A 25,828-nucleotide genomic window follows, 5' to 3' on the forward strand; every position below is an offset into this window, starting at 1 on the left:
GAAATGTTGGCAGTTTTGGATCATGCAGCACCTAAACTGAAGGAAGTAGATAGTGATGCAGAAATGGAAACTACCTCCATACATTCTTTTCTATTGGTTGTGTGTGTATGCGCATGCGCCTTAGTACTAACTAAAATATTTTAATTTTCACCCAAATATTACATACAAGATCCAAGTGTCATTGAGGCAGAAAGTGGGGGGGGGGTGTCATTTCAAATCAAGAGACAGGATAGGTATGTGCTTTCCAGTCCAATTTTATTAGTATGGTATTAGTACCATAAAATATTTCACAAAGTAGTGTACATTGCAATTTATTCCAAAAAGGCTATGTACACTTACAGTCTTGATTTAAAAACAAACTAACAGTACAATGAAAGAGATGGACTGTTAAAAATACATATAAATGGACAACATTCCTTCATTTTTCCTTGTCTGAAAGGTCACTCTGCACAAACACTATGCACAAACTGCTTGCTTACTGAAAGAAGCACTGAGCTAAGTTGCCAGATCTAAGGTCCCTCCATCATTAGACTCCACTTCCTATTCTTGCTCAAAGGACTGAGACAAAGGGGTGACTTGAAAATAGGAACTAAATGGGTAACATATTCATAATTTTATCCAGTAATCAGTGGGGCCAAACAGCTATAAAATTCAAGAGATATATCGAGAAATACAGCAGTTTGATGCATTTCCTGCCAAACCAGTTTTAATCTGAATTGAAAACAAGCTGAGGTGTGTACATTTACACACTGCCTTTCTTACAGGTGGGTGGTCTTACATGGCTGATGTCAACCTGTGTGCATGCACAGATGACAGCTTCATGAATGAAAATGGTGGGTGGGTTGCAGGGGTGGAGAAACCAGCGGGATGTAGCGTAAAAATACAATGGGCAACATGGAAGCACATCAAACTATGCTGATACGTACAATATGCAAATGTGATTTGAAATTTACCGGTGGGGCGGTGATCCCTCTGTGTTTTAAGCTCATAATATCTACACAGCCTTTATTACAGACAAATCTACCATCATTTGGGGGGGGGATAAAGTTTTTATTATTATTTCATTTTACAATATATGTATAAAACAGAAACAATTATAACAGACAAAAATTAAAAGATTGAAAATAAAGCAGGCACATAGAATGCGTAGTTGAACATGAATTAAAATAACGAAGTCCAAGTAATGACTATCCACTTTATCAGATCATCAAGTCTAGTCCAGTTTTGCCAAGGTAGTTTTGAAAATGATGGTTTCACTTTATATGTCATAAAGTACTGGTAAATCATATAAAAAGTGTCTAGAGTTTGTAGTCCTTGTCAAATTATGCATGATTTTCTCCATTATAGCTATATTCCAGAGCGAATGGTACGAAGTGTCCCATGTAAGATACTGGGCGGTTTTCCATCCAGTTGCTATTACCATTTGTGCTTCCAAGTTCATATATAAGACCAATTATTTTGACTATATTTACATTGGTATCATCAAAAACATTCAGTGCCATTAATTTTAGGCAACAAGCAATAGTTTCTTTAGTAGCATATCCACCATCATTTGTAGATGTAACGGGGGTCTCCCCACCCCCCGACTGTGTTTCAAATTGCATTTGCAAATTGTTGAACACATCAGTACAGATTGGTGCGCTCCCAGGTTGTCCACTGTCTGCCCAGTGGACAGAGAGGATGTGTGGACATCTTCGTATGACTTACATTTTCAAATCTGACGGAAGCTGGTTTGGTGGGAAACACATCAAAACACAGTATTTCTCAATAAAGTATAGCATAGATGCCAGTTGAGGCTAATGTGTGTTCATGGATTCACAAACCAGCAGTGGGAGCACACTGGTAGCGGAGTCAGTGTGAGCACACATTGCTTCAGATGGAAGAACAGAAGCTGCAAGAGAGTAGCCCCAAAGACCTCCAACAGCACCTGTTTTTAAGAACAAAGTTCTTTTCCTTAACAAAAGCAACCATTACCAGTTTTGATGTTTTCTGGTTACAAACTTTCCCGAGTGCCTCAAACCAAACATGGCAAGAGAGGCATCTATGATACAAGGCTATTGCTGCCAACACCTCAGTTTGCAACTGTTTGAGCAGTTAACTCAGGACAAAGTCACACTGTCTCGTAGCATGGATATGACATAACTAATCCAAGCCTAGTACTTTATTGTAAATGTGATATTGCTATTGGTGGCTTCTGAAGTGTGTGAGCAAGTCTAAATCCACCCAATAGGAGCACAAAATAGTTACCATGGGGTGTGTGGGAGTCCTAGACCAGGGGTAGGCAAACTAAGGCCCGGGGGCTGGATGTGGCCCAATCGCCTTCTCAATCCGGCCCGCGGACGGTCCGGGAATCCGTGTGTTTTTCCATGAGTAGAATGTGCCCTTTTATTTAAAATGCATCTCTGGGTTATTTGTGGGGCCTGCCTGGTGTTTTTACATGAGTAGAATGTGTGCTTTTATTCAAAATGCGCCTCTGGGTTATTTGTGGGGCATAGGAATTCATTCATATATTTTTTTCCAAAATACAGTCCACCCCCCCCCCCACAAGGTCTGAGGGACAGTGGACTGGCCCTCTGTTGAAAAAGTTTGCTGACCCCGGTCCTGGAATTAGTCTCTATGTATAATGGATAGAAAATTTAATTACACCCATTTATAGCAAAGAATATTTCAACCACTGCTGGCCAGTCCAGAGCTTGGTGAAGTAGACACGGAATATGAAATGTGCTTTAGTCATTGTGGTTGGACAAGCATGAAGGAGGACGGAAGGAGGAAACCAAGCAACTTCCTTTAAAGGGCTGCTTTGTCCAATCAGAAATATGTGTGTGCTTGTGTTCCTTTTCCCCAAGGCAATGCTGGAAGCTATCTTAGAGCAAGCAGCAAGCTTAAATCACCTTGGATTGGACTTGCCGTCTTAGAAAAGTCAAGGGTTGCTCTCTCACAAAACTTTATGGAAAGGCAGTGCCACATTCCCAAAGTCCAGCACAAACTGAAGTAATTGTGTAAAGAACGAGTGGGGAACATTCTTCCATCTTGAGGGCTACCTTTCCTTAGGGACAGCCTTCTGAGGGCCACATACCGCAGTGGATGGGGCCAGAGATGGAGGAAGCAACAGATGCAACTGTACAGCCGGCCAATTTCTACAGATGCCCTCCCCCCACCTCTCCCATCCTGGCAGAGTTCAAGGACACATTCCAATGGGGCAAAAATATTCCAGGAGAGATGAGTGAGGGGTGCTGTCTGGGGAAAGGGGTTGGCCCAGGGAAAGGCCCAAAAACTAGACCGGACTGGAGGGCCGCACGCAGTCCCCAGGCCGTAGGTTCCTCACCTCCCAACAATAAGAACAAACAATAAGAGGAATAAAAATTTAAAAAATTGAACATATGCCTGTAGTAGACATCTCAGGACACACATGCACACATCAGCACACCATACAAGAGTGGCATTGCAGGGATCTTCAACAGAATTATTGTTGGTTTTTGTCTTAAGAAAGATATGCCAAATGAGCCCAAACCTGCAGCTTGGGGGCAAGGGAAGAGAGAACTGACAAGGCACCCAAACCTTCTGGAAGTTTTCAGATGGCTCATCTGCCTAGCTACTCATTATTGCTGGGCTCTACCAACAATTTTGTCTCTTGGCTCCTTTTCAGGGTGATTCAGGGCTATACAGAGTTGGGCCGATACGGAACAACTTGCAAAGTTGTTCAAAGTTGGGTCTAACTTTGAACAGTAAGGAAATTGGTCAAATGATAAAATGAAACTGTGGAGACTTTGTGGCCAAGGAAAAGCTCACAGAAATCTTCCTAAGATCTGGGTACTTGTCTGTAGTACAATAATTTTATCACTCCTCTCCCCAACACACAGAAACACACCAGTGTTTGGGGGAAGACCTTTCTTGCCAAGACTTAAAGGTAAAGGGATAAGGAACTAGTGTGGAGTATCTGCAGGACTGTGCTATTCTGTAGGTGCAGACATTGCTATAGTGCTGAAATAAGTCCTATTCACCATGCTGGGCACCAGCTCTATCTCCCGGGCATTCTCTTTTCTTCTCTTTCGTGACAACATAATGTTTGCAAATATTATCTCACATTAACGGGTCAACATTAGTAAGTGCAAACTGCTAGACACACCGAGCCCCAAACTGGTATTCTACATGCTGGTAATTGCATCGGAGGTTCCCAGACGGAAATTGGGCTGCTTTTAAATATTGCTGATATAGGCAGTACTACATTTCTAAATAACGTTCATAATTTATGTTTCGAAAAGTGCTCTACCACAAGTCAGATAGCCATGAGTTTGGGGGTGGGGGATCAGATTACATAATCACAGTCAGAAGGGGGTCACTTGCATGAGCAGCGATTTGCAATCAATTGTGACAGGCTGTCCATTCTGGGACAAGGAGAGAATGATTTCAACAATTTTGCTTCTATGTAAAATTTAGGGGTTAGCATTTATTTTAACACAAAAAAGTTGTCAAAATGGGCAACCTCATATTGGATTGGTTCAGAAGAGATACAAGTGATTTCCCCAGAAATAAAAAGCAACTTGGATGATTTTATCAGCCAATCTGGTACTCATTATTTAGCTTCCAAGCTGCCCCAATTCTTCCTTTCCACCCATTCAGTCCAGCATTCCTCTGAAACTTCTCCTGCTTTCAATGAAACTGGACCTTCTGGTGCTACTGGGGGAGGGGGGTGTTGCTGGTAAGAGGAAGTGAGGGAAATCTGACACACACACCCTCACACCTTCTCTCTCTTTTCCCTTGGGGAAAATGGCATTGCCTAGGTCTATCAGGGATTTTAATCCTGGTACTCCTCACAGAGTGTTTGTTGTGGGGGAGGAAGGGAAAGGAGAATGTTAGCCGCTTTGAGACTCCTTCGGGTAGTGATAAAGCGGGATATCAAATCCAAATCCAACCCTTCTACTCATAATGATCATGGTGACAAGCAGTGGCAATGAGGAGGCGTAGATCAGATGTCCTAGATGGAGAAGTTGTGTTGAAAGCAGGGAGTAATTTGGGTGGGGGAGGCTGGATGAGTGCTAAGGAAGGGCACCCTGGAAGTTACTCTCCAGCTGAATTTGGAAAATTTCACAAGCATGCTCCCACTCTCCATCTAATCGGGTTCTACGTTAATAAGCAAGTTACTCTTGGGTTTAAATAAAATTGTTAAGGGCTCTTGCAAATATCTTAGATGGCTGGCTAGATTGAATATTGAATTGCTGAGGTTTTAAGTATTATCCTTCCCTTGCAGACAACAGAAGAACAAACAAAAGCTTATCTGAGCTGTTATCCAAGCAGGTAAGTAAGAGAGCACAAACAGCTGGTACTCATGTGTTGTGGCTTGCAGAACTGTCCCATAATTCCTGCTCTGTTAGGATTTGGAATGCCCAAATATGCAGATGGGAAAATGCTTGACATGGGAAGACCACTGTGCTGCTAGCTGGAAGAACTTCACGTCGTTCCACTCCACTCCATCAATAAGCACTGCAGCAGGAGATAAACAAAGAAAGATGATTAGGACAGAAGTGCTTGGGGACCTGGTTTCAACTTACACCCCAGCAATTTCCCCTTGCCATAAAAATAAATGCACCAAAATTCATCCAGATACATTGCAAAACCCTTCCCTAAAAAAGGAAAGGACCTCTGACAGTTAAGTTCAGTTGCGAACGACTCTGCAGTTGGGGAGCTCATCTCGTTTTCTGGCTGAGGGAGCCGACGTTTGTCCGCAGATAGTTTTTCCGGGTCATGTGGCCAGCATGACTAAGCTGCTTCTGGCGAACCAGAGCAGTGCACCGAAACACCGTTTACCTTCTCGCCGGAGCGGTACCTATTTATCTACTTGCACTTTGACGTGCTTTCGAACTGCTAGGTTGGCAGGAGCAGGGACCAAACAACGGGAGCTCACCCCGTTGCGGGGTTTCGAACCACCAACCTTCTGATCAACAAGCCCAAGAGGCTCAGTGGTTTAGACCACAGCAAGTGATGACCTCTTCTCTTCAAATGGGGGTGTTCTGGATTGGTCGGAGAATCTGGGCCTAAAGCTGAACTAAACCCATAAACACAAGAGATAAAGAATGAACTAAGGAGGATGTCCAAAAGCTGACTGGCAGTCGTAGCACTGGATAAGGAGCACTTACCCTGCAACATAGTCTGCTGATGCTTCGCTGTGCAAATCAGCCGGCTGATCCCCTCTATGCACTGACTCTTAGAATCAAAGTCTTTGTCTTTCACTTTCTTAGGCAGAAACATCACTAGAGGAAATGAAGCAGATATGTAAACACAGCAGCACCATCTTTCGGTGTCCTCTCTCCTGAGTGAACGTCTTAAGATCCAGAAGGCTGGGAATTGATGGGACCTTTTACAGTACAAAGGAATCCCTGCTTACACGGGGATTCCATTCCTGGCCGCCGCGTGCACCAGAAGGACACGCCCAAGTCCAGTCCGCCCCGCCCCTTTTCAGCATCGAAAATGGCACACACATCAGCAGTCGTGTGCTTGCTCGTTGCACGCCAAGTGGAGAGGTGCCTGTACATATCTGGTTTCTGCTAGGGGATCTCAAACTTTCTATCTGCAGGGCCCGCTTGAGATGGCTGAAAACTGCTGAAGTCCACTAGTCACATAATGGTGCTACTACAGGGGCAAAGCCAGTTACAAAATGGTGGCAGAGTTGGGCATAATTATTGACAATTTCTATTGATATCTACTCTGGCTTTGGAGATATTGTGACCTCCCCAGCCCACATTTGAGACAAAATCCACTGATCCAGAAGCTCTAAGCCAGGCATAGGCAAACTCGGCCCTGCAGATATTTTTGGGACTACAACTCCCATGATCCCTAGCTAACAGGACCAGGGGTCAGGGATGATGGGAATTGTAGTTCCAAAACATCTGGAGGGCCGAGGTTGCCTATGCCTGCTCTAAGCAGAGGGTTTTTTTATATTTTTCCTTCCCACCTACCCCTGTGCCTCTCAAAGTATGTTTACCCATCTCCTATATCTTCTCCTGTTCTCCTTTCACATTCAACTTGTACTTCCCCCTCTCACCCACCTGTCAAATTCGGACCACAGGGTGTGGCCAGAAAAAAGATTTGGTCCCTGGATTTGAAAGGGTTTTCCACTCCCGTCCTAAAGGATCAAGCTCCTAAAGCATGATGTCTACAGCACTGAAGTGTGGCACAAAGCTCCTTCCTCCAGGTAAGGCTGGTTTGCCAGTTGGCCACAATTACCGTATTTTTCACTCTATAGGACGCACCCGACCATAGGACACACCTTGTTTTTAGAGGGGGAGAACAAGGGAAAAAATTCTCCCCCTCTCTGCTCAGCGCCCCTTCAGCGAAGCGGCAGGAGAAACGGAGCCCCTTCCATTTCTCCTCCCACTTCGCTGAAGGGGCACTGCGCAGCTCTCCCTCTCTGCTGAAGCCAGGAAAGTCTTGCTCTCCTGGCTTCAGCGAAAGGAACCTGAAGCCTTCGGAGCGCAGCGCAAGTTCCCGCTGCGCTCCGAAGCCGCCTGAAGCCTTCAGAGCGCAGCAGGAACTTGCGCTGCGCTCCGAAGGCTTCGGGTTCCTTTTGCTGAAGCCAGGAGAGTCTGCACCGATCCCTTTCGCTCTCCAGGCTTCAGCGAAAGCAATGCGAAGCCTCCGGAGTGCGGAGGGAGCGCTCCCTCTGCCCTTCGGAGGCTTCGCGTTGCTATTGCTGAAGCCAAGGAGCCTGTATTCGCTCCATAGGATGAACACACATTTCCCCTTAATTTTTGGAAGGGAAAAAGTGCATCCTATAGAGCAAAAAATATGGTGCCCAAGCACCTGTAATGTCTTGTTTATACTATTTTTAAAGGAGGGAATGACAGTACAAATTCAATGTAGTTCTATTTCCACTCTAACCACAGGGGGAAAGCTCGAGGTGAATTTCTATGCTCACTGGACAGTAGACACAAACGCTAACAAGCCACTCCAACATGAGAAAATAAAGTTTACACTATGATCAGTTTCCACATGTGAAGTAACTGGTCCTAGCTTGAGCTAGATTTAGAGCAGCCAGCAAGACAGAAAGATATGCTAAAATTAATTGGAAACTAGTGGAATTAAATGCATCTCACACACTAACAAAGTCAGTGATTTCAACCTCCAGGAATATTTTACTACTGAAAAATGCTAGTGTTAAGCAATAGAACATAGGTTACAATAGCCAAGAAGCGTCCCTTTTCTGCACCTTTTTTGTTCTTTTCCTTTGTGACAACCGTCATTGACATCGTTGGAGTGGAAATGGCATCCCCACTCGTAGGCAGCCGGCTGACCTGGAGAGACCGAAAAGTGCATTTCAGAGTGTTTTTGGCAGCAGAGGGGTCCCTTTTTTCTGAGTCTCTCTTCTTCTCCGTAGGATGAGTTGCAATCCAGTAATCCACCTGAAGGCCCATCAGTTCCATACCAAGGCCACAGCTGAAATACGTTAGGAAAATACTATCATTTGTAAGCTGTGACAGTCCTAGAGAGCCCAGGTGAGAAACACGGATGATACCAAATTGAAAAGCATTCTTGGAACAGTGCTTAGTATTTGACACTGTGATCTACCTTTCAAGTGTCTTGGCTGCACTGCTGCAGTCAAAAGACTTCTCACGTAACTATAAAGAACTCTGGCACATATATTTGAAAATAGATAATGTAACGAGACCCAAATGACAACTCAATACTAGAGCTTCCTCAAGAATCTTGTGCCAGGTATGTCTTTGCACTGAGGCACCTAGGAACCAGAGTTTGAGGCCTCTTCAGAACTGAGTGTGACTTGCAGGTACACATCTGTCTTCAAAAACAGTAAGAAGTAACATATAGCAGTTGGACCACTTCCTATCTAATATGTAGACCATCTTAATTAGAACTTAACAGGACAGATCTATTTATGTAATTTCAACTTTGTTTAAAAACAGATTCCAAATAAATGCTATATAACATTGCTGACTTAAGAGCAAAATTAGATGTGGTCATGTTCTGCTTAATTCTTCATAAAGCCCAAAAATGATGGGGATATTAAAAGTGCTGCATAGGCAAAGGAAGAGAGAAGCTCTGAACCCTTTTCTTTGTATAGTATTACATAGCGTAGTGGAAAATTTTGTAGTGCAGGAGATCATCGCAGCAGCCCTAATGAACCACACCCCTAAGGAAAGTCCTGGTTTTGACCTGCATGTGAGATGTGATATGTAAGTAGCAGTGAAGTACAGCATTCCTTGTTTTCCTAGAGTGGCATGCAGGGGAGTGTTTGGTCCAGCCAGTCAAAAACTTCCTGTTTGCTCCTGGCTGGGACATACTTCCTTTGCATGTGACTACAGGTGGGCGTGACCTTACCTGTCCAGGTAACAAAAGGGACAAGGCATGCAGCACTCTCTCTCTTTATGACTTCCTCCATCGTTGGAGCAGTTTTTCACTTCCAGCCAACACACAGGGATTATCCCCATATGGGATAGATCCACACGTATATACTTCGTAACTAAGTCTGCCTTCAGGGATCACAGCGTGCTCTGCCTGATGTAAGTAAACTTCTTTTATTCACTTAGAATAAGATTGTGGTGTCTTTTTTCTTTTAAGATGGATTTAAGGGAACTTACCACGAATGTACAATTCAGTCTAAGACAGACTGAATTGTATACAAGTGAGAGGCTTACACAAGCCTGCAACTAGCTACCCACTGTGTGTTTAAAGGGGGAATGTGAAACTCTGCTATGTGAAGGAACTTGCTAGCGCAAGTTAGGGAGGATATTAATAAACAATATATCCTCTCCTGCCTCCCTGAACATTCCTATACTGCAAAGCCTTAAAAGGCTCAGGACTGCAATTCCTCAGGGACTGCCTCTCTCTATATGAACCAACCTGCACCCTGCAATCATCATCTAAGGCCTTTTTCGTGTGTCCTCAACAAAAGCAGGCCTTTTCTGCAGTGGCTGTGTTTGTGGAATGCTCTCAAAATTATCCAAGGGATGGAGCAACTCCTTTATGAAGAAAAGTTGCCACATTTGGGACTTTTTAGTTTAGAGAAAAGGTGAGTAAGAGTCAGCATTCCAACGCTGAGATTCCAGCGGTGTGGACCTCAAGATTCCTTCCAACTCTACAATTCTATGATTTTATGACCTGGTAGAAATTTATAAAATTATCCACTTTCATTATGCCACACACAGAGAAAAGTTTTTCTCCCAATCTCACAAAACTAATTTTTTTCTGATATTTCAAATTATTATTTAAAATATTCCAATTACTATTTTGAATTATTAATTTGATACTGAATTGTATTAACCATTTTGATGAATTTTTTGTCGTTTGCTTTATGTTATTGTATTTCATAGTAAAGTGATTATATTGTTTTTCACCTCAGGAAAAACTTGAGTTAATGTCTGAAGGTTGCTAGCGTAACCTAGTGTCAAAAACAGGTGCAAGGTAGGCTGTATCAGGAAGACCTGCTGAAGTAAACAACTAAATATTGCTTTGGGGTGGAGATTTAATTTTCAGAAAGGTGTTGAATCGGCTGAGATGAAAGAGAATATGAGCAAATCACGAGGATAAACTGGCAATTCAAGGTCCTTATATAAAGGGGTGTTACTTCTTCTTCTGTATTTCATAATAGAAGAGAGAGAAAAGGGAGAAGGTGCTTTACCTGGAGGAAGCAAAGGTGCCTGTGACCGATGGGGAGGAGGGTGGGGTGGGAGAAGATTCCTTCAGAGCAGGAGACACAGAAGGTGGGGTTGAGGAAAGGACACTTGAACTGCAGGGAGCAGCAGCATCATCCGAGTCACCTTTAAAAACAGGATTCAAATGGTTGGTCTGCAGACAACAAAGACCACTTTAAGCATCACATGGCAAACAATGACCTTTACAGGATAGATAGAAAGAAGGCAGGCGAGGTGCGACAGACATTTCAGCAGAACAAGAGATGCAGAGAAAGCAAAGCTACGGCTCCTCCAGAGACAAAAGTTAAAATAAAAGTAGCATGGAAAACCTCTGTGCCTGGCAGACCTAAGGGAAGGATCCGGCCGTGGTAAGTAGCTGTAATTAGTAGCCTGGGCTTATTTTCCTAGAAGCAAAACTGAGGACTGCATCAGTTATGGTTACAGTCATTGCACATCAATCACAAGGAGGAACATGAGTTTAATTTTTTGAAATGGTAAATAAAATACAAGTGGAATAACAACGAGGAAAGTTCTAAAGCAAAATGGAGGGGAAAATATAGATAAAAGTTATTGAGATACTAATTTCCTTTGTCTTCGTAGAGGAATGGAATTGTAATATTGGAAGGATAATTTAGTCCCTGCAAAACAGGAATCTTTTTGCCCAATGTGAGGCTTGGACCCACAACCCTGAGATTGAGAGGAACAGATATTGCTATCATGCCTATTATAAAATAAGCCTGTGAGAATGAGCTATCTTAATATTAGCTAAGCACTTAGAAAATGTTAGGCATTTATTAAGTACCGGTAATTAGAATATAATATTATGTTTTATTATTATCAGTGATGATAGTCGTAGAAGTAATACTGTAATATTGACAATGGCAGAAGAATTTAGAGGATCTAGATCAGACTGGGGGAAGTAGAAAGGTGCAGTAGCAATTTATTTTAAAGTGTGAATTTTGTAATTTTCCACAATCCTTTTATGAATATCTTTTCAAGTTGAAGTACACATATTACAACACACAGAGAGAGGGGGAAAGAAAACTAATGTGAATAAGAAAGCGCATAATGAAAATGAAGTTATACCCTCCCAAATTACTCACAAGTCAGGTTAGTGTATTTTTCCAAAGGAATGAGATAAATGGTAACAAATCGCTGATTTAGCTTTGCTGGTGTAGGGGCTCCTCCAGAGCTTTGATCCCAATTTGCTCACACAAAGCTTACATGGAGGTTAAATTATATTGTCTTTATGGAGCATTCCTTCTGATTGGTTTTCAGGGTGGCTCTATGGCAGTGAGCATCCAGCCTGCATTCATTCTGATTTGCTTGAGGATGTTTGTGAGGGATTAGTGGAAGAGACAGAACAAAGTGAGCTTGTGTCTTTTGGAAAAGAGCTGCTCGCTTGCCTGAGCTGTTTGGAGGCTTCGCTTTTGTGTGTGTTTTGCTGTGTGCTCTGCTTCAGCACACAGTCTGAGGGGGGCGGCTACTGCTGAGAGGAAGTTAGTCAGGGGTCTACGGAGAGCCATGTGGATAAACAAGGATACTACCAGACACAGCATTCAACCTATAGCAAAGGACTACCCCAGAGTCGGTCATGACCGGACCTAATGGTCAGGGGGCCCCTTTACCTTTACCCTTTATGAGGCTCTGGGTAGGAATAATAATAATAATAATAATAATAATAATAATAATAATAATAATAATAATTATTATTATTATTATTATTATTTATTATTTATACCCTGCCATCTGGCTCGGCTTCCCCAGCCACTCTGGGTGGCTTCCAACGAAATATTAAAATACCGCAATACATCAAACATTAAAAGCTTCCCTAAACAGGGCTGCCTTCAGATGTCTTCTGAAAGTCTGATAGTTGTTCTTCTCTTTGACATCTGGTGGGAGGGCGTTCCACAGGGAGGGCGCCACCACCGAGAAGGCCCTCTGCCTGGCTCCCTGTAACCTCACTTCTCGCAATGAGGGAACCGCCAGAAGGCCCTCGGTGCTGGACCTCAGTGTCCGGGCAGAACGATGGGTGTGGAGACGCTCCTTCAGATATACTGGACCGAGGCCGTTTAGGGCTTTAAAGGTCAGCACCAACACTTTGAATTGTGCTCGGAAGCTGAAAGACCTTGTGAGCATGCAATGGAGTGAGGTCAGTGGACTAGGGAGACTACACTAGTCCCCTAAATGTTCAAGGTAAATTAGAGCATTAAAGCATTAAAGCCTGGTACCTCCTTCCCAAAGCCCGGGAAGCTTTTGCCCGGCTTAGGGAGGGAGATGTGAAGCTCTGATGGGGACCAAGGGTCCTCTTGCCAAGGCAGTAGGGCTCCAGCATCTGAAAACCTTCCAGCTTTTCAAGATCCTTCTTCAACTGTGGTGCTCAGAACTGGTTGCAGAACAGAGCAGAGACTATTGCTTCCCTTGATCTGGACAATATACTTCTGTTGGGGCACTATTATAAAATACAATTGAAAAACAGACATCTGGGATCGCGTTATGTACTGAGTTGATTAGGATCCAAAATGCAGCAGTCTGATTGGTCCTAGAACAATGCAGCAGTATGGCTGGTCCACAGGAGCCACCCAATCCAGCTCCAGGTGGAAGTGAATCCACAACTTTATTGGCCTACAGGAGAATCCCGGAATTAGCCAATCACGTGCAGCCCATTGTGTAAATAATGTATATAAAGTAGATATTGTGGGGGAACTTCAATTCCTCCTCACCACTATGAGCTGAATAAAGAGCATGAAATCCACTCTCGACTCCGAGTATATTTCAGATCGCTTGGACTATAGTCAGACTACCGGCCTCCAACATCCATGCCATGCTTTAGTGAGAAATTACAACATCGTTGAAAGTTTTTATTACCTGAAGTTGCAGAGGACTGTTCAACTATTCCAACTTTTACCACCTGGAGGAAGAAAAACATTTTACATAGAATTATTAGCTCTGCAATGACAGTTTAATCAGTTTCCTGTCCCCATTGAAAAGCCGCTGACTTTGTTGTTGAGGGGAGCTCAAAAGAGAAGTGCTTTGGTGGTGGGAAATGTGCCCCCACTGACTTGCTAATCAGGCTAACGTTAACCGTTTTGTGGGAGGTGGGGTATTACTGGTTTGTTTTTGTTTTATTCTATATTTTGTGTTTTCATTTTGAATTTCAATGCTGCAAACTACACAGCAATCTTCAGGTGAAGGACAGTATATGAATTCAATCAATAAAAAAGTAAAATAAATAAATTTGGTTACCTGCGCTGAGGCCAAAGCGCAGTTCGGTAAATGGGAAGCATCAGTCATGAAGTATCCAAGGAAATATTGCAATTGCTCTTAATGGGACGCAAGATTCAATGTGTGCATGTGCATGTAGAACTGGGTCAGAGTTTCAGAGTGAGGGCAATACAGCTTTGGTTGCATAACATAGCCAAATATGACTGACTATGTAGCTCCACAACATCAGGATATCAACTAACATGATCTATGATTGAGAAGGAAAAGGTCATCTTCAGATTTGTTAAAAATTGTGCTGCTGCCACAGATTGTGGACGTAACAGCTGTAAAAGGTAAAGGGTCCCCTGACCATTAGGTCCAGCCGTGGCCGACTCTGGGGTTGCAGCGCTTATCTCGCTTTATTGGCCGAGGGAGCTGGCGTACAGCTTCTGGGTCATGTGGCCAGCATGACTAAGCCACTTCTGGTGAACCAGAGCAGTGCACAGAAACGCTGTTTACCTTCCCACCAGAGCTGTACCTATTTATCTACTTGCACTTTGATGTGCTTTTGAACTGCTAGGTTGGCAGGAGCGGGACCGAGCAACGGGAGCTCACCCCATCACGGGGATTCAAACCGCCAACCTTCTGATCGGCAAGTCCTAGGCTCTGTGGTTTAACCCACAGCGCCACCCGCACCACCAGCTGTAAACAGGCATTAAAAAATGTGGAAAAATGAAAGACGGGGATTTGGGGGTGTTTGTTGTAATCTCTGAAAGCACACTTTCCACCATGAAAATATTTGGGGATGAAAATTTGTCAGAGTTCTTAATGGAAAAAAATGCTACTCACTCCAACAAAAGGGATGAACTTCTGAGCAGATTCTTCACCTGGGCTAAAAAGATCAGAGAATCATGATCATTTCAAAAGCCAGAAGCTGGAAATTTTCTTATTGTTACTATCAAGCATGCAGTGGTTGCAAAAAGCATGCAAGCATAGACTTCTCTATATGCCCAGAATAATTCTTCTGCTGCAAACCCATGCAGAATGAAATTTAGCCGGCACACGGACATGTGCACACAAGCATGCGCAGACACACCCTACACTCATAAAAGCAGCACACTTGTCCTTACTTTGACACTTGCGTAGTTAGAGCAACATGATTTAACATAAAGAGAAAATTTATTCAAATAATATATAAAAGAGGTGACTAACAGTATATGTATATTATGTTGAATTGCCCATTACAAGCAAATATGCATTTCGCAATGTAAAACTAGGTACCATTTACTTATTTTAGTGTATTTTATTTATTATATTCATATACTGCCCTTCATCACAAGATTTCAGGGCAGTTTACAGAGTAAAATACAATATAAAAACACAAGTTTTGAAAGAAATACAACAGAAGAAAGAACCCCACCCCACACCTTCCCACAGAAACATTTTAAAGGCTGTAGAATATTAATCAGCCCAAGGCCTGGTTGAAGAGGAACCTTTTCCCCAGGCACCGAAAATATAAATAATGAAGGCGCCCAGCAAGCCTCCCTGGGGAAAGCATTCATTCCACAAGCGGGGAGCCACTGCAGAAAAGGCCCTTTCTCGTGTTGCCACTGTGATAGGAATTTTGAGATCTTAGATATATGGTAATGTTCATAACCGCACATACATAGATCAGCACAAGAAGACCAACCTGGAACCATTTTGATTCCTAAACTGAGCAAATGTTTTCTCCGCAAGGTCAAAGTGGAAAAGCCTCCCCATTGTCTTTTCCTTCACAAATCCTGTCTTAAGGGCACATTTAAGATATGAATAGGGTGTGAGCCTGTGACCTGGCCCAGGAACTAAGTATTTAACACTACAAAAGAATGACCAGGCTCCTCAGGCAATCCAATCAAGTAACCTGCCAGACAGGAGATAAACAAGCGACAGGAGATAACAATATTGAAATTTCTGTTTTAGACCGCCTTTTCTGTGACGTATGTGTGATGTTTCTGGGGGTGGTCTTGATCTACAGGGTGGCAATTCCAAAAGTCTTTATAAGGCCTTGCACGCCATTTTTCTGGGTTCCTCCTCTCCTGCGGGTGAGGGGAGCACCCTGTTGCAACAGATCAATGAAGATCAGGCTTACTAGCTGCTTTGCTTCTCAATATTCTCTGGTTGCCTCTGTTATTTTCTCCTACCAATAGGGAACCTATGTAAGGACTCTATATGGGCTCTTGGATACCCCATAAGGGAAAAGGGCAATTTTTGTTTACAACACCACCCTCCAGACATCATGTGGAGGAGGCACACAAAGATGGGGCTCAGCGAATGAACACAAGAGTCTGGGAAGGTTTATATGAGGAGTAACCTTCAGGTAACCTAATAACACAAAATTCCCATCCAGTCCATGTGTCCTGATCATGTAGCTCCACTTAAGGCAACTTTTTAAAATCGCAGCAAGTGCACGGCATATTTATCTAAAGCTTATACTCCCATTCATCCCTCTTTTTATATAATGGATAGCTTTTACTGCCAGGTTGTGAAAGAACTGCCAGAGGTTGCTCCAGTCAGGGGCAAACCAACACATGCTCAAAATGGCTTCTTTCACTGCAACCAAAGGTGGTTCGTTTGCTCCAAATGAAGTGTTTTTGAGAAGCGGGGGGGGGGGGGGTACATTGTCAAACCAAGCCAGTGAGAAAGCCTTGGGATCAACTACATATTATGACAGAAAGGAAGGAAGTGACGTGTGAAATATAAGTTTTGAACATTTGGAGACAGTGTGCTTTTGAACGCCAGTTGCTGGACGCTTGTACTCAAATCCTGCTCAAATGGTTGAATTGCACTCTTTCTTCATTTTTACTTAGAGTCTCCTATACCCCCACTAGTGCCTTTGCTTTCAAACCCAAGCATAGTTCAGAGAATGTAAGTCCCTACATAGGGATGACAGTCTGGAAAACTAAAAAATTCATCTTAGGGCCTTAAGAGTCCAATTTATCAGGTGCTGAAATGGACCGAACCCCAAGGAAGTAGGTTGGTTGGATTTCAAGCGGAATTACCTCAAAAGGATTAAAATGCCACATTCGATTTTCCAGGGACTCTTCCTCTTCCAAGCACCTGAACTCATCACCATATACAGTACTCCCAAACAGACAGAAAGAAGCTTCTGCACAACACATGCGCATTCATGCAACAGTGTTTTGGTTCGTTTTTGCCATGACCAAGAATGGAGAAGGAAGGAAAGGAGGCAGGGACTTGAGTCAGTCACATAGCTGTCAACTTTTCCCTTTTCTTGCGAGGAATCCTATTTGGAATAAGGGAATTTCCCTTTAAAAAAAGGAAAAGTTGACAGCCATGGTCAAGTCAGCATCACAGAGATTGTTGGGAAAGTGCTTGGGAAAGAGTTCACATATACTGATGTACTAAAGAACTCTAAAAATGTTTCTCTTTTTCAATTCCTCAGGTCATTAGGGCTGACTGAAAGAACGCAATAAAAGAATTTGAAGATCCCAAATACACTGGCAGAGTAATCCTATGCAGAATTACTCAGAAGGAAGTTCTGGAAGGAAGTTCTACTGAGTCTCACTGGCCTACTCCCAGCTAATTGCTGTCTTGTAGAATTTTCTGCCCTTGCACTAGATCTGTTCAAGGCCCATATAGATTTGAAGTTGCTTGCGCCTTTGGCCACATAAGAAATTGGGAAAGCCCCAAAGGAAAAGGGAAGGTCTAAAGAGAAATTAAAGTGCTCATTAGAGAGCTCAGCTCAGATACAGCAGTTGTTTGGGGCAGAAAGCAAGGCCCTGTGAAATCATTCCTAATACACCCTAACGTTCTTTGAAATGGCTATCATTTTTGTACCAAGTGCTTACATAATCCTGAACTAGTAAAATTGCACCAACTTTGCTTCACATACTATTATTAACAGAGTGGCTTATTTGGGACTGTTACGCTCTGAGCGTGATACACAAACACAGTCGTATCCACATTCTTTGAAGTTACATTTCTATGGAAAGCATGGATGGGAAAGACGGCAACAGATACGATCATGACACTTCCAAAAATATTATTCCTTTTTAAAAAACATTCTACTGAAAATGGACCTAAGTAATTATAGCATGTCCAAAACCACTGATAGACTTTACTTGGGGCAAGAAAAAACCTAGCGTATCTGCTAGGACATTAATAAATACAATAAAATGAAGGGTGGTCTTTTCCCTCTATATGTAAATACTGTGATGCAGCAATGTGAGCACACTTACTATCATGGAGTCACACGGATCATTTAACTGAACTGGAACAGAATAATGGTCCATTTATGGACCGTTTAATATGAATAAGTGCCCCATGATAGCTCCAGATTTGTCTACAATGTCTATGTCCCCACCTTTTTCAAGACTTTGCTTTTTTTCATTTCCACATTTGCTTTCGTTGCCTAATAATATGGATTTCCAAAAAACCCATTCAAGCCAATACAAGCTGGAATTTTCCAATAGAAAGATTTCCCAGGCTCCATTCTTGTTTCTGGAGTTCTGAATGTATACCAAAAAGGGATGGATAAAGTCCATTGTGAAAGATATTTGGGGAAATTCTATCTCTCTTCCAAATCAATTTAATATTGCTAAAGTGAAGATGAAACAAAACCATTATTGCTACAGGATAATAGCATAGCAATTCCTAAAGCAAAAAAATAAGCAGGTGTCAACCTCTTCATCCCTAGCATTTAGGCTAATGTCCACCAATGAGACAAGGGGCTGATGATTTTGGAGTTCCCATGGCCACTGCTTTCCAGAGAAATGCAACTTTAGTGTGTCTTCCAAACACCTTATGTAGAACAAAGAGGGCAAGCTAAGCAGCATGCAGAATGGTCCAAGCCATACCAGCCTCCTTACCACAATTGCTACAGCATATGCAGAGAGGGAGGGGGTATGTGAATTGGAAAAAAGTTGTATGGGCTATTTCAGAACTTGCTGAGCTAAATAACCAACCAGCCAGCATTGAAGTGCGTGAGCACTAACTTACGGAATGACCTATACAAACTTTACCCTATCTGTTCTGTATTTGTGGAAGTCATTCTTGAGTAAATGCCTTTTACTCTTGATTCTTTTGGACAATGTATTCTTGCCTCTTCAAATAATGTCAAAAGCAGCAAGTTGTGCATATATATATATATTATACAAATTGAACATTCCAGCCTTATAAATACCATGAAGGTGGTGAAAGACCAGGAAAGGAAAAAAATATGTATAGGATAACAAGAGGGTGATCCAGACAGACAAGTACCTTATATTAAATTCAAAATGAAAGTTCTTTTTCCTTTTCAGAAGCAATCAAAAGAAAAATAAATAAATTATTATACTTATGGAGACAAATAAAATGTTAACACTGGATCCCAGAGGGTTGGAAGCCACAACAGAGCCAATCCTCCTTAACTTTCCACTGCTATGGCAACCGCCTTGGGCCATGTTGGAGAAGAAGCTGCCATGCTGTGGGTCCTCCCCATTCTGACATTAACCCAGTTCTTTTGGGGGGGGCAGTGCGTGGAGAGGAGCTGCAGTGTCGGCTTCTCTCATGTGGTCCCATCTCACATTATCGTGGTAGTGTGGGAAAACTCAGCACTGCTGCAAGTCCAGTTCTGCTGAGTGACAGGCATCTCCCACCTTAATAAGGACTAGCAGGAATGGCCAGCTTTTGGATAGATGAGAGAGACTGCGGTCAGACCTTTGGTAGGCAAGCACCTTTCCCAATTGCGTTAACTACTAAACCGTTTTTAGATAATAAATAATAATAATAATTTATTATTTATACCCCGCCCATCTGGCTGAGTTTCCCCAGCCACTCTGCTCCCAATCAAATATTAAAAACACAATACAGCATTAAACATTAAAAACTTCCCTAAACAGGGCTGCCTTCAGACGTCTTTTAAAAATAGGATAGCTGCTTATTTCCTTGACATCTGATGGGAGGGCATTCCACAGGGCGGGCACCACTACCGAGAAGACCCTGTAACCTCACTTCTCGCAGTGAGGGAACCGCCAGAAGTTATAGGTAGCAATGATAACTCAATTCACCTTTTCAAACTTTAAACCGGCCTGAACAGATTTGCATTCAGTCTGATGTGCTTATGGAATTGTAGAATTGTGTAGATTTTAAGGGACCCCTGAGATCTAACCCCTGCAATAAAATGCTTGTTGCCTTTGATTTTCTACAGCAGGCTTTTGCGATTCTTTTTTTCTTTTCTTTTTCTTATGCTTTACTCTTTCTTAAGCTTTACTCTTTGTTTGGGGTGGGGGAGGCATGCTATCAATTTCCAAGGAAATGAAGCTTCTCTAATTTGTGAGGCTGTGTAATATAGTTACATCCAGCAGCGCTGCACCTTCCAATGTTGTTAAAGTAACATGAGAAGCCTGAATCACATGTGCTGTGCAGCTGAAAAGCTCTTCATGTTATACAGATGACACAGGACAAAATGGAAATGCTGAGATTCCCACACTACCAAGCCAATACACTGGTACCTCAGGTTAAGAACTTAATTAATTCCGAAGGTCCGTTCTTAACCTGAAACTGTTCTTAACCTGAGGTACCACTTTAGCTAATGGGGCCTCCCACTGCTGCTGAGGGATTTCTGTTCTCTTCCTGAAGCAAAGTTCTTAACCCGAGGTACTATTTCTGGGTTAGCGGAGTCTGTAACCTGAAGCGTATGTAAACCTGAAGCGTATGTAACCCGAGGTTCCACTGTACAAGGACCTAGCTGCCTTTCTGTAACATCACTTGGGCTGCATTCAAAGTACAAATATTTCCGCAAACAGTACTTTGCTTTGAATTGATTATTATCGAAAGTGCTATTGACTGGCTTATCCAACTTGGAAAATGTCGTCCAGCTGCCCGGATTTCCTGGCTACCAAGGAGAAGTGGCTTTTTCATAAAAATGTACCTTTTCTGCTTGTATGTCAACATGGCTTCTGCAATGGGCAACTGGTGGGCACAGTTTGCTCCCACTAGGTACTGAGTTATTCTGGAGACAATATCAGGTGATTCCTGGACTGAAACAGAGAGAGAGAAAAAGAAGCACAACGACCCTTGGCCATGCATTTGGAAGGAACTGCAAGTCCATCCATCCATTCATCCACCCAATTTATACCCCACCCTTCCTCCTGAAGGGGCCCAGAGTAGAAAGAACTGCTTGCTGAATCTACCTACTCCCAACTTTTCTGTTTCCAACAACAACCAGTCATAAGGATGGTGATGACTGTTCTGATCTTTGTATACAACACATCCATAGAGCATTTTTTCTCAAATAAACCTCTTTTTCACATTTACTTTTAAAAATAATATGGCCACATCACCTCCAACGGCCTTATTTTCTCTGTAGCTGCTTAAGAGTGTTGTGACATGGCATCTGTTACCCGAATTCAACAGGGTAGAATGGAAGATACCAACCACGGCCACCTTCTCCCAGCTCCAGGTGGGAGGACTTGAGATACTATTAGACTCTAAAAGGAAAATTCAACAGCTGAATACAATATTCTGCATCTCAAGGAGAATCAAACCGAATTTGTGGAAAGCTGTGGAATTATGGGAAGGAATCAGCATATCTTTGATGCCTCCAGTGCTGTTACGAACGGACATTGGAAACTGGGAAGGCAAAAGATTCAGAAAGCAAAGCACAGAAATTGCCTTACTGTGAAATTCTGTTTTCAGAGGATGCCTTAGGGCATTGCCACTAATGAGATGCTGCCTCCTAGTGAAACCAGGAGGCTCAGTAGGCAAAGCTGCTTCTTCGCTGCCCAGACCCTCTTGGCAGCAAAAGGCAGCTTCCCTCCAAATGCTGCAAATGAAACAAAAAAACTGCAGAACCATGGAGGACCACCCATCATCAACTGGCATAGACAGGAAAGAAGCACCCCCAGAACACGAAGGGAAGAAATGCCCTCTGGCACCCTCTGGAGATAGAAATTTGTGGCAAGGAAATTTCCTCTTTTCCAGAGGCACCGGCGGGCATTTCCACTAATGGGACACAGCAGGTATTAGCGGTAATGCCCTCCAGTAAAGAATTATTCTTTTTCAAAGTTATCAATTCAGGCAACCTTATGCAAATAAGTATTAAGACAGCCTTACCAGCATTTTGTGCTTCAAGTCTGTTAAATAAATCTTTCCAGGACAAATCTTGGAAGAAGTAGTTATACTGACAATCGACGGAACCCAGATACTTTGCCACCGGATGACAACCTGTAAATAACACAAAAAATAAATCCGTTCTGTATGGCAGATGCACATTAGCAGTCCAGAATATATTGCGTCTATACCCCTTTAGTGGTCAGAAGAAAGGAAATCCCAACTTATTGCCTTCAGGGTGAAGATGTGCTCAAAATTGTGAAAGGCGCTGAAATTCAGTTTCTTCTTCCTCTTCTGGGTTGTGAGACATTCTTAGTGTTTTTAAAATGGAAAGTAAGTGGTCACAAACAAGGCGGTAGTAACAAAGGTAGGAAATAAAGCAGGACGCTCCTTATTATATACAACTTTGTTACATAATAAAAATCTTCCGTGGTGTTGGGAGACGTCAGATTACTACAGCATTATATGCTTGTGGCCTGTTGCCCCTATTGAGATTCCTCCTGTAGCATTCTGCACTAGCTGCAATTTCCAGATGTCTTCAAGGGCAGACCCATGTAAAGTGAATTACAGTAGTCCAGCTTAGATGTTACCACAGCCCAAGTAACCGTGCCCAGGCTATCCCTATGCAGAAATGGCAGTGGTTGGCACATCAGCACAGGCACTCCTAACCACTGAGGCCAGCTGGCCCTCAAGGAACAACCATGGTTCCAGGAGCATCCCAGACTATGGACCTGCCCCTTCAAGGAGTGTGTGGCCCCATTAAGAACAGGTCATTCTGCCAACTCCTGCACACTGGAACAGTCCACTTATAGCACTTCTGTCTTGCTTAGTTTCAGTTCCAATTTGCAATGCACACTGGAAGGCACTATAAAGAACCTCCACTCCAGCTGAAGCTCTGACTGCTAGCTATCCTTCTCATTCTGCCACAAAGTTTGGAAAGGGAGTGATAGGAAAGTGCTGGTATTCTAGAGGCTGCCATTGCTATATTTAATATCCAGCAACCCTGTACAAGAGCATTATAACCAGAGCAGACAACACAACTTGAACAGACAAACAGTTCCTGTGTTGTGATGTAGTGAGAAAGAGGTTAATTCAAAGGAAGAAGAAAGGACAGAAAAGCTTGCTTACCTACTGGTATGATAAGAAATCTCATGTAGCTGAGCCAGTCTGGGGTTTTGTGAGACAGTTGTTCTACAAAGAGCCTCAGCACAGCACTGAGGTAATTCTGGGCTCCCGCAATTGCAATTTTAATTGGATTGGGAGGCTGAGAATTGCAGTTGCAGCTGAAGAGAGAGGGAACATTACTGCTTTTAAATAAAATCCAGAGATTGGTGGGTATTTTGTACCACGTACATTATTAACCTAACTGTAAGTACATACTCATGACAGAAGGTCAAGACTGAAAGCAAGTAGGCACTCAGCGACTTCCTACCAGAGCACAGATTTAAACAAGGGGCTTCCAAATTTGTGCTTTGGTCTCTTAGACAGTGAGTTACATCAGCCTGGGAACGCAGCTTATGAACCAGAAGAGAATCATTCACGTGACTCCCATTTTCTTTAGTCAAAGGACAGGGGGTTTGTTTAAAAAGATAGGAACAGTAGCATGCGTGCTGTTTTTTTGGTTTGCTTGCTTCTTTTTGCTATGTTTTTGTTCCAACTGTAAGAAAGTTATGATTAATCAGACAAGCAGTCCACAACAATCTTAATTTTGTATGCAAGTCACCTTCGGCACCATCATGCCGCTAGCTACAGGGCAGATCATTTGCTTCACATGCAGAAGGTTCCACATTCTATCCCTGGCACCTCTAGATAGGGCCGGAAATATCATTGGATTGAAACCCTGGAAAGCCACTGCTGCGCTGACCAATGGGCTGACTTCTCCTAAGGTGGCTTCCTATGTAATTGTCAGTATTAGGAACCTCCCTTAGACCAGGTTACAAAACCGATCCTTCCAGCTCACCGGTAACTCTCTGGGGTTTCAGATTGAACCTGGGACCTTTTGCATACAGAGCATGGACCGAGTTACAGCCAAGGGTGGCCTAAGCGGTGTTGGAGCTTCCGTTGCGACCGAGCTCAAATGGCTCTCCTCCATGACGTACTTCGGAATCCATCGCTCTCCTCCGACAGTGATTAACGACCTAAGCCTTTAATGAGGCTTCAGGCATGCTTCCCCATTACGCAGAGTATCCAAACAGCAGAAGGGCGAGAAATATATGCTACATCACTACGTTTATTTCTAACTACGCAGGACAGAAAAGAATGTGCACCTGCTCTCTGTGAGAGTCAGTGAACAACTGGAGCAAAGAAACAGGAAACCAGTAACATCAACATCCGTCTCCCGTGAGACTTCCAACAGTCTGGAATGTAAACAGAGTCTTGTGACTCCAAAAACTGCACAGTGGCGTAACAGAAATCTAACAAGCGGTCGCACTGCCTGAGTGTCAGGGAATGGACTCAAGAAGCGGGAGACGGAGGAGGAATGGGGCACACACAAACACACACACACACACACCCTCCTTGTCCTGACACTGCAGAAGAAGAGGAATGCAGCTTTGATTTACAGCAGGGGGTTGAGGGGTTGGAGGAAAGTCGCAGCTCAGAGAGAGATGAACCAAAGAGTTGGGAAGTGTTAGAAGAAGGGCGGGGAGACAGAGGCAGGGCAGGGCAGCCAGCTGACACATTGTCACTGGAGAGTACATATTTTTTGGCACCATAACACTCACTTTTTTCCTCCTTGAAAGTAAGGGGAAATGTCTGTGCATCTTATGGAGCGAATGCCTATGGATGGCGGGGGGATCTGCTGCAGTCGTGAGCAGAGGATCCATGGTTCCCCTTACTTTCCTCCTCCGTGGCTCGCTTTGAAACAGCAAAGCGGGAGAAGAGCCGATGAGTGGGGAGGAGAGAGGGACAGAGAGCATGCTTCTTTAAAGGAGCAAAGCGGGAGAGGAGAGGAGTCCGGAGCTGTTTTTTTCAGCGAGCCGGGGAGGAGGAAGAGAACAGCTCACTAAATAGCAGCAAAATTTTTCGCAAGCAGGTTCTCTGTCCCTCTCTCCTCCCCACTCAGCTGGCTAAATAGCAACAACGTTTTTCAGTGAGCCGGGGAGGAGGGAGAGAAGCAGAGCCTTTAAAGGAGCAAAACGGGAGAGGAAAGGAGCCTTCTCCTCTTATACCCCTCTTCTGCATTAACAGCATCCTTCTCCACACACCCCATGCATGTTCCTTGTCCCTTGAGTGCTTTTCCTTCCCTCCCTACTTAAAACGTGGTTACAAAGCACGGATCCACATGGATCCTCAGGATTTTTGCACTGGGTCACCCCAAATTCACCATCAGATCACATAGCATGTCCATGGCTACGGCTTGCACCAAAAAAATCACTGTTGCCTGGGGCCGCAGTGGTGCAAAAACGTGGTTACAAAGCATGGATCCACATGGATCCTCAGGATTTTTGCATTGGGCTACCCCAAACTCACCGTCAAATCACATGTCTGTGGCCACAGCATGAACCACAAAAATCATACATCCACTGTTTTGTTTAGAATATTTTTTTTCTTGTTTTCCTCCTCTAAAAACTATGTGCGTGTTATGGTCGGGTGCGTGTTATGGTGCGAAAAATACGGTATTTCTGACCCCCCTTCTCCCAGAGCACGGCATTTGTTAAGAGTGCAGGAACGAAAGAATCAGAGACATATGGCCACAAACGGCCTCCATAAGGGGAGATGCTGTTGCTAGGAAGGAGGGAGGAGGAGCCCAGTTGGAGCAATGCCATTATCCAGGCTTACCACCATCTTTTGTCTCTCACTATTCTGAATGACATGAGTCTGACCAAACTGCAGGAGGCAGTGGAAGACAGGAGTGCCTGGCGTGCTCTGATCCATTGGGTCATGAAGAG

The 25,828-nt window shown here is 43.4% G+C and overlaps 1 protein-coding gene and 1 long non-coding RNA gene across 9 annotated transcripts in view; both read right to left on the bottom strand.

Annotated features, from left to right (window-relative positions):
• Positions 1-238: 238 nt before the first annotated feature.
• Positions 239-25,828, bottom strand: part of LOC310714538 — a 68,080-nt gene continuing 42,490 nt past the window's right edge. Inside the window, exon 2 of the long non-coding RNA XR_014529881.1 lies at positions 239-3,923. This is a non-coding gene — a long non-coding RNA (uncharacterized lncRNA). The remainder of the gene's footprint in view (positions 3,924-25,828) is intronic.
• The window catches only part of PACS2 (phosphofurin acidic cluster sorting protein 2), a 52,509-nt gene continuing 26,919 nt past the window's right edge, over positions 239-25,828 (bottom strand). For 3 of the 8 annotated variants that reach the window (XM_083519163.1, XM_083519161.1, XM_083519162.1), the window contains exons 16-26: positions 23,067-23,221; positions 21,942-22,052; positions 20,758-20,866; positions 19,107-19,139; positions 14,697-14,739; positions 13,512-13,554; positions 10,631-10,769; positions 8,204-8,430; positions 6,135-6,248; positions 4,922-5,481; positions 239-4,807 (exon numbers count right to left, since the gene is read on the bottom strand). In XM_083519163.1, coding sequence (XP_083375289.1) covers positions 5,369-5,481; positions 6,135-6,248; positions 8,204-8,430; positions 10,631-10,769; positions 13,512-13,554; positions 14,697-14,739; positions 19,107-19,139; positions 20,758-20,866; positions 21,942-22,052; positions 23,067-23,221 — 1,087 coding nt within the window. In that variant the 3' untranslated portion in view covers positions 239-4,807; positions 4,922-5,368. Of the gene's footprint in view, positions 4,808-4,921; positions 5,482-6,134; positions 6,249-8,203; positions 8,431-10,630; positions 10,770-13,511; positions 13,555-14,696; positions 14,740-19,106; positions 19,140-20,757; positions 20,867-21,941; positions 22,053-23,066; positions 23,222-25,828 lie in introns of those variants that run through there. The other 5 variants (XM_083519165.1, XM_083519166.1, XM_083519164.1 and 2 more) reach the window with 3 other exon arrangements.

Source organism: Podarcis liolepis (assembly GCF_965112155.1).
Source record: "Podarcis liolepis genome assembly, chromosome: 8".
Taxonomy (NCBI): domain Eukaryota; kingdom Metazoa; phylum Chordata; class Lepidosauria; order Squamata; family Lacertidae; genus Podarcis; species Podarcis liolepis.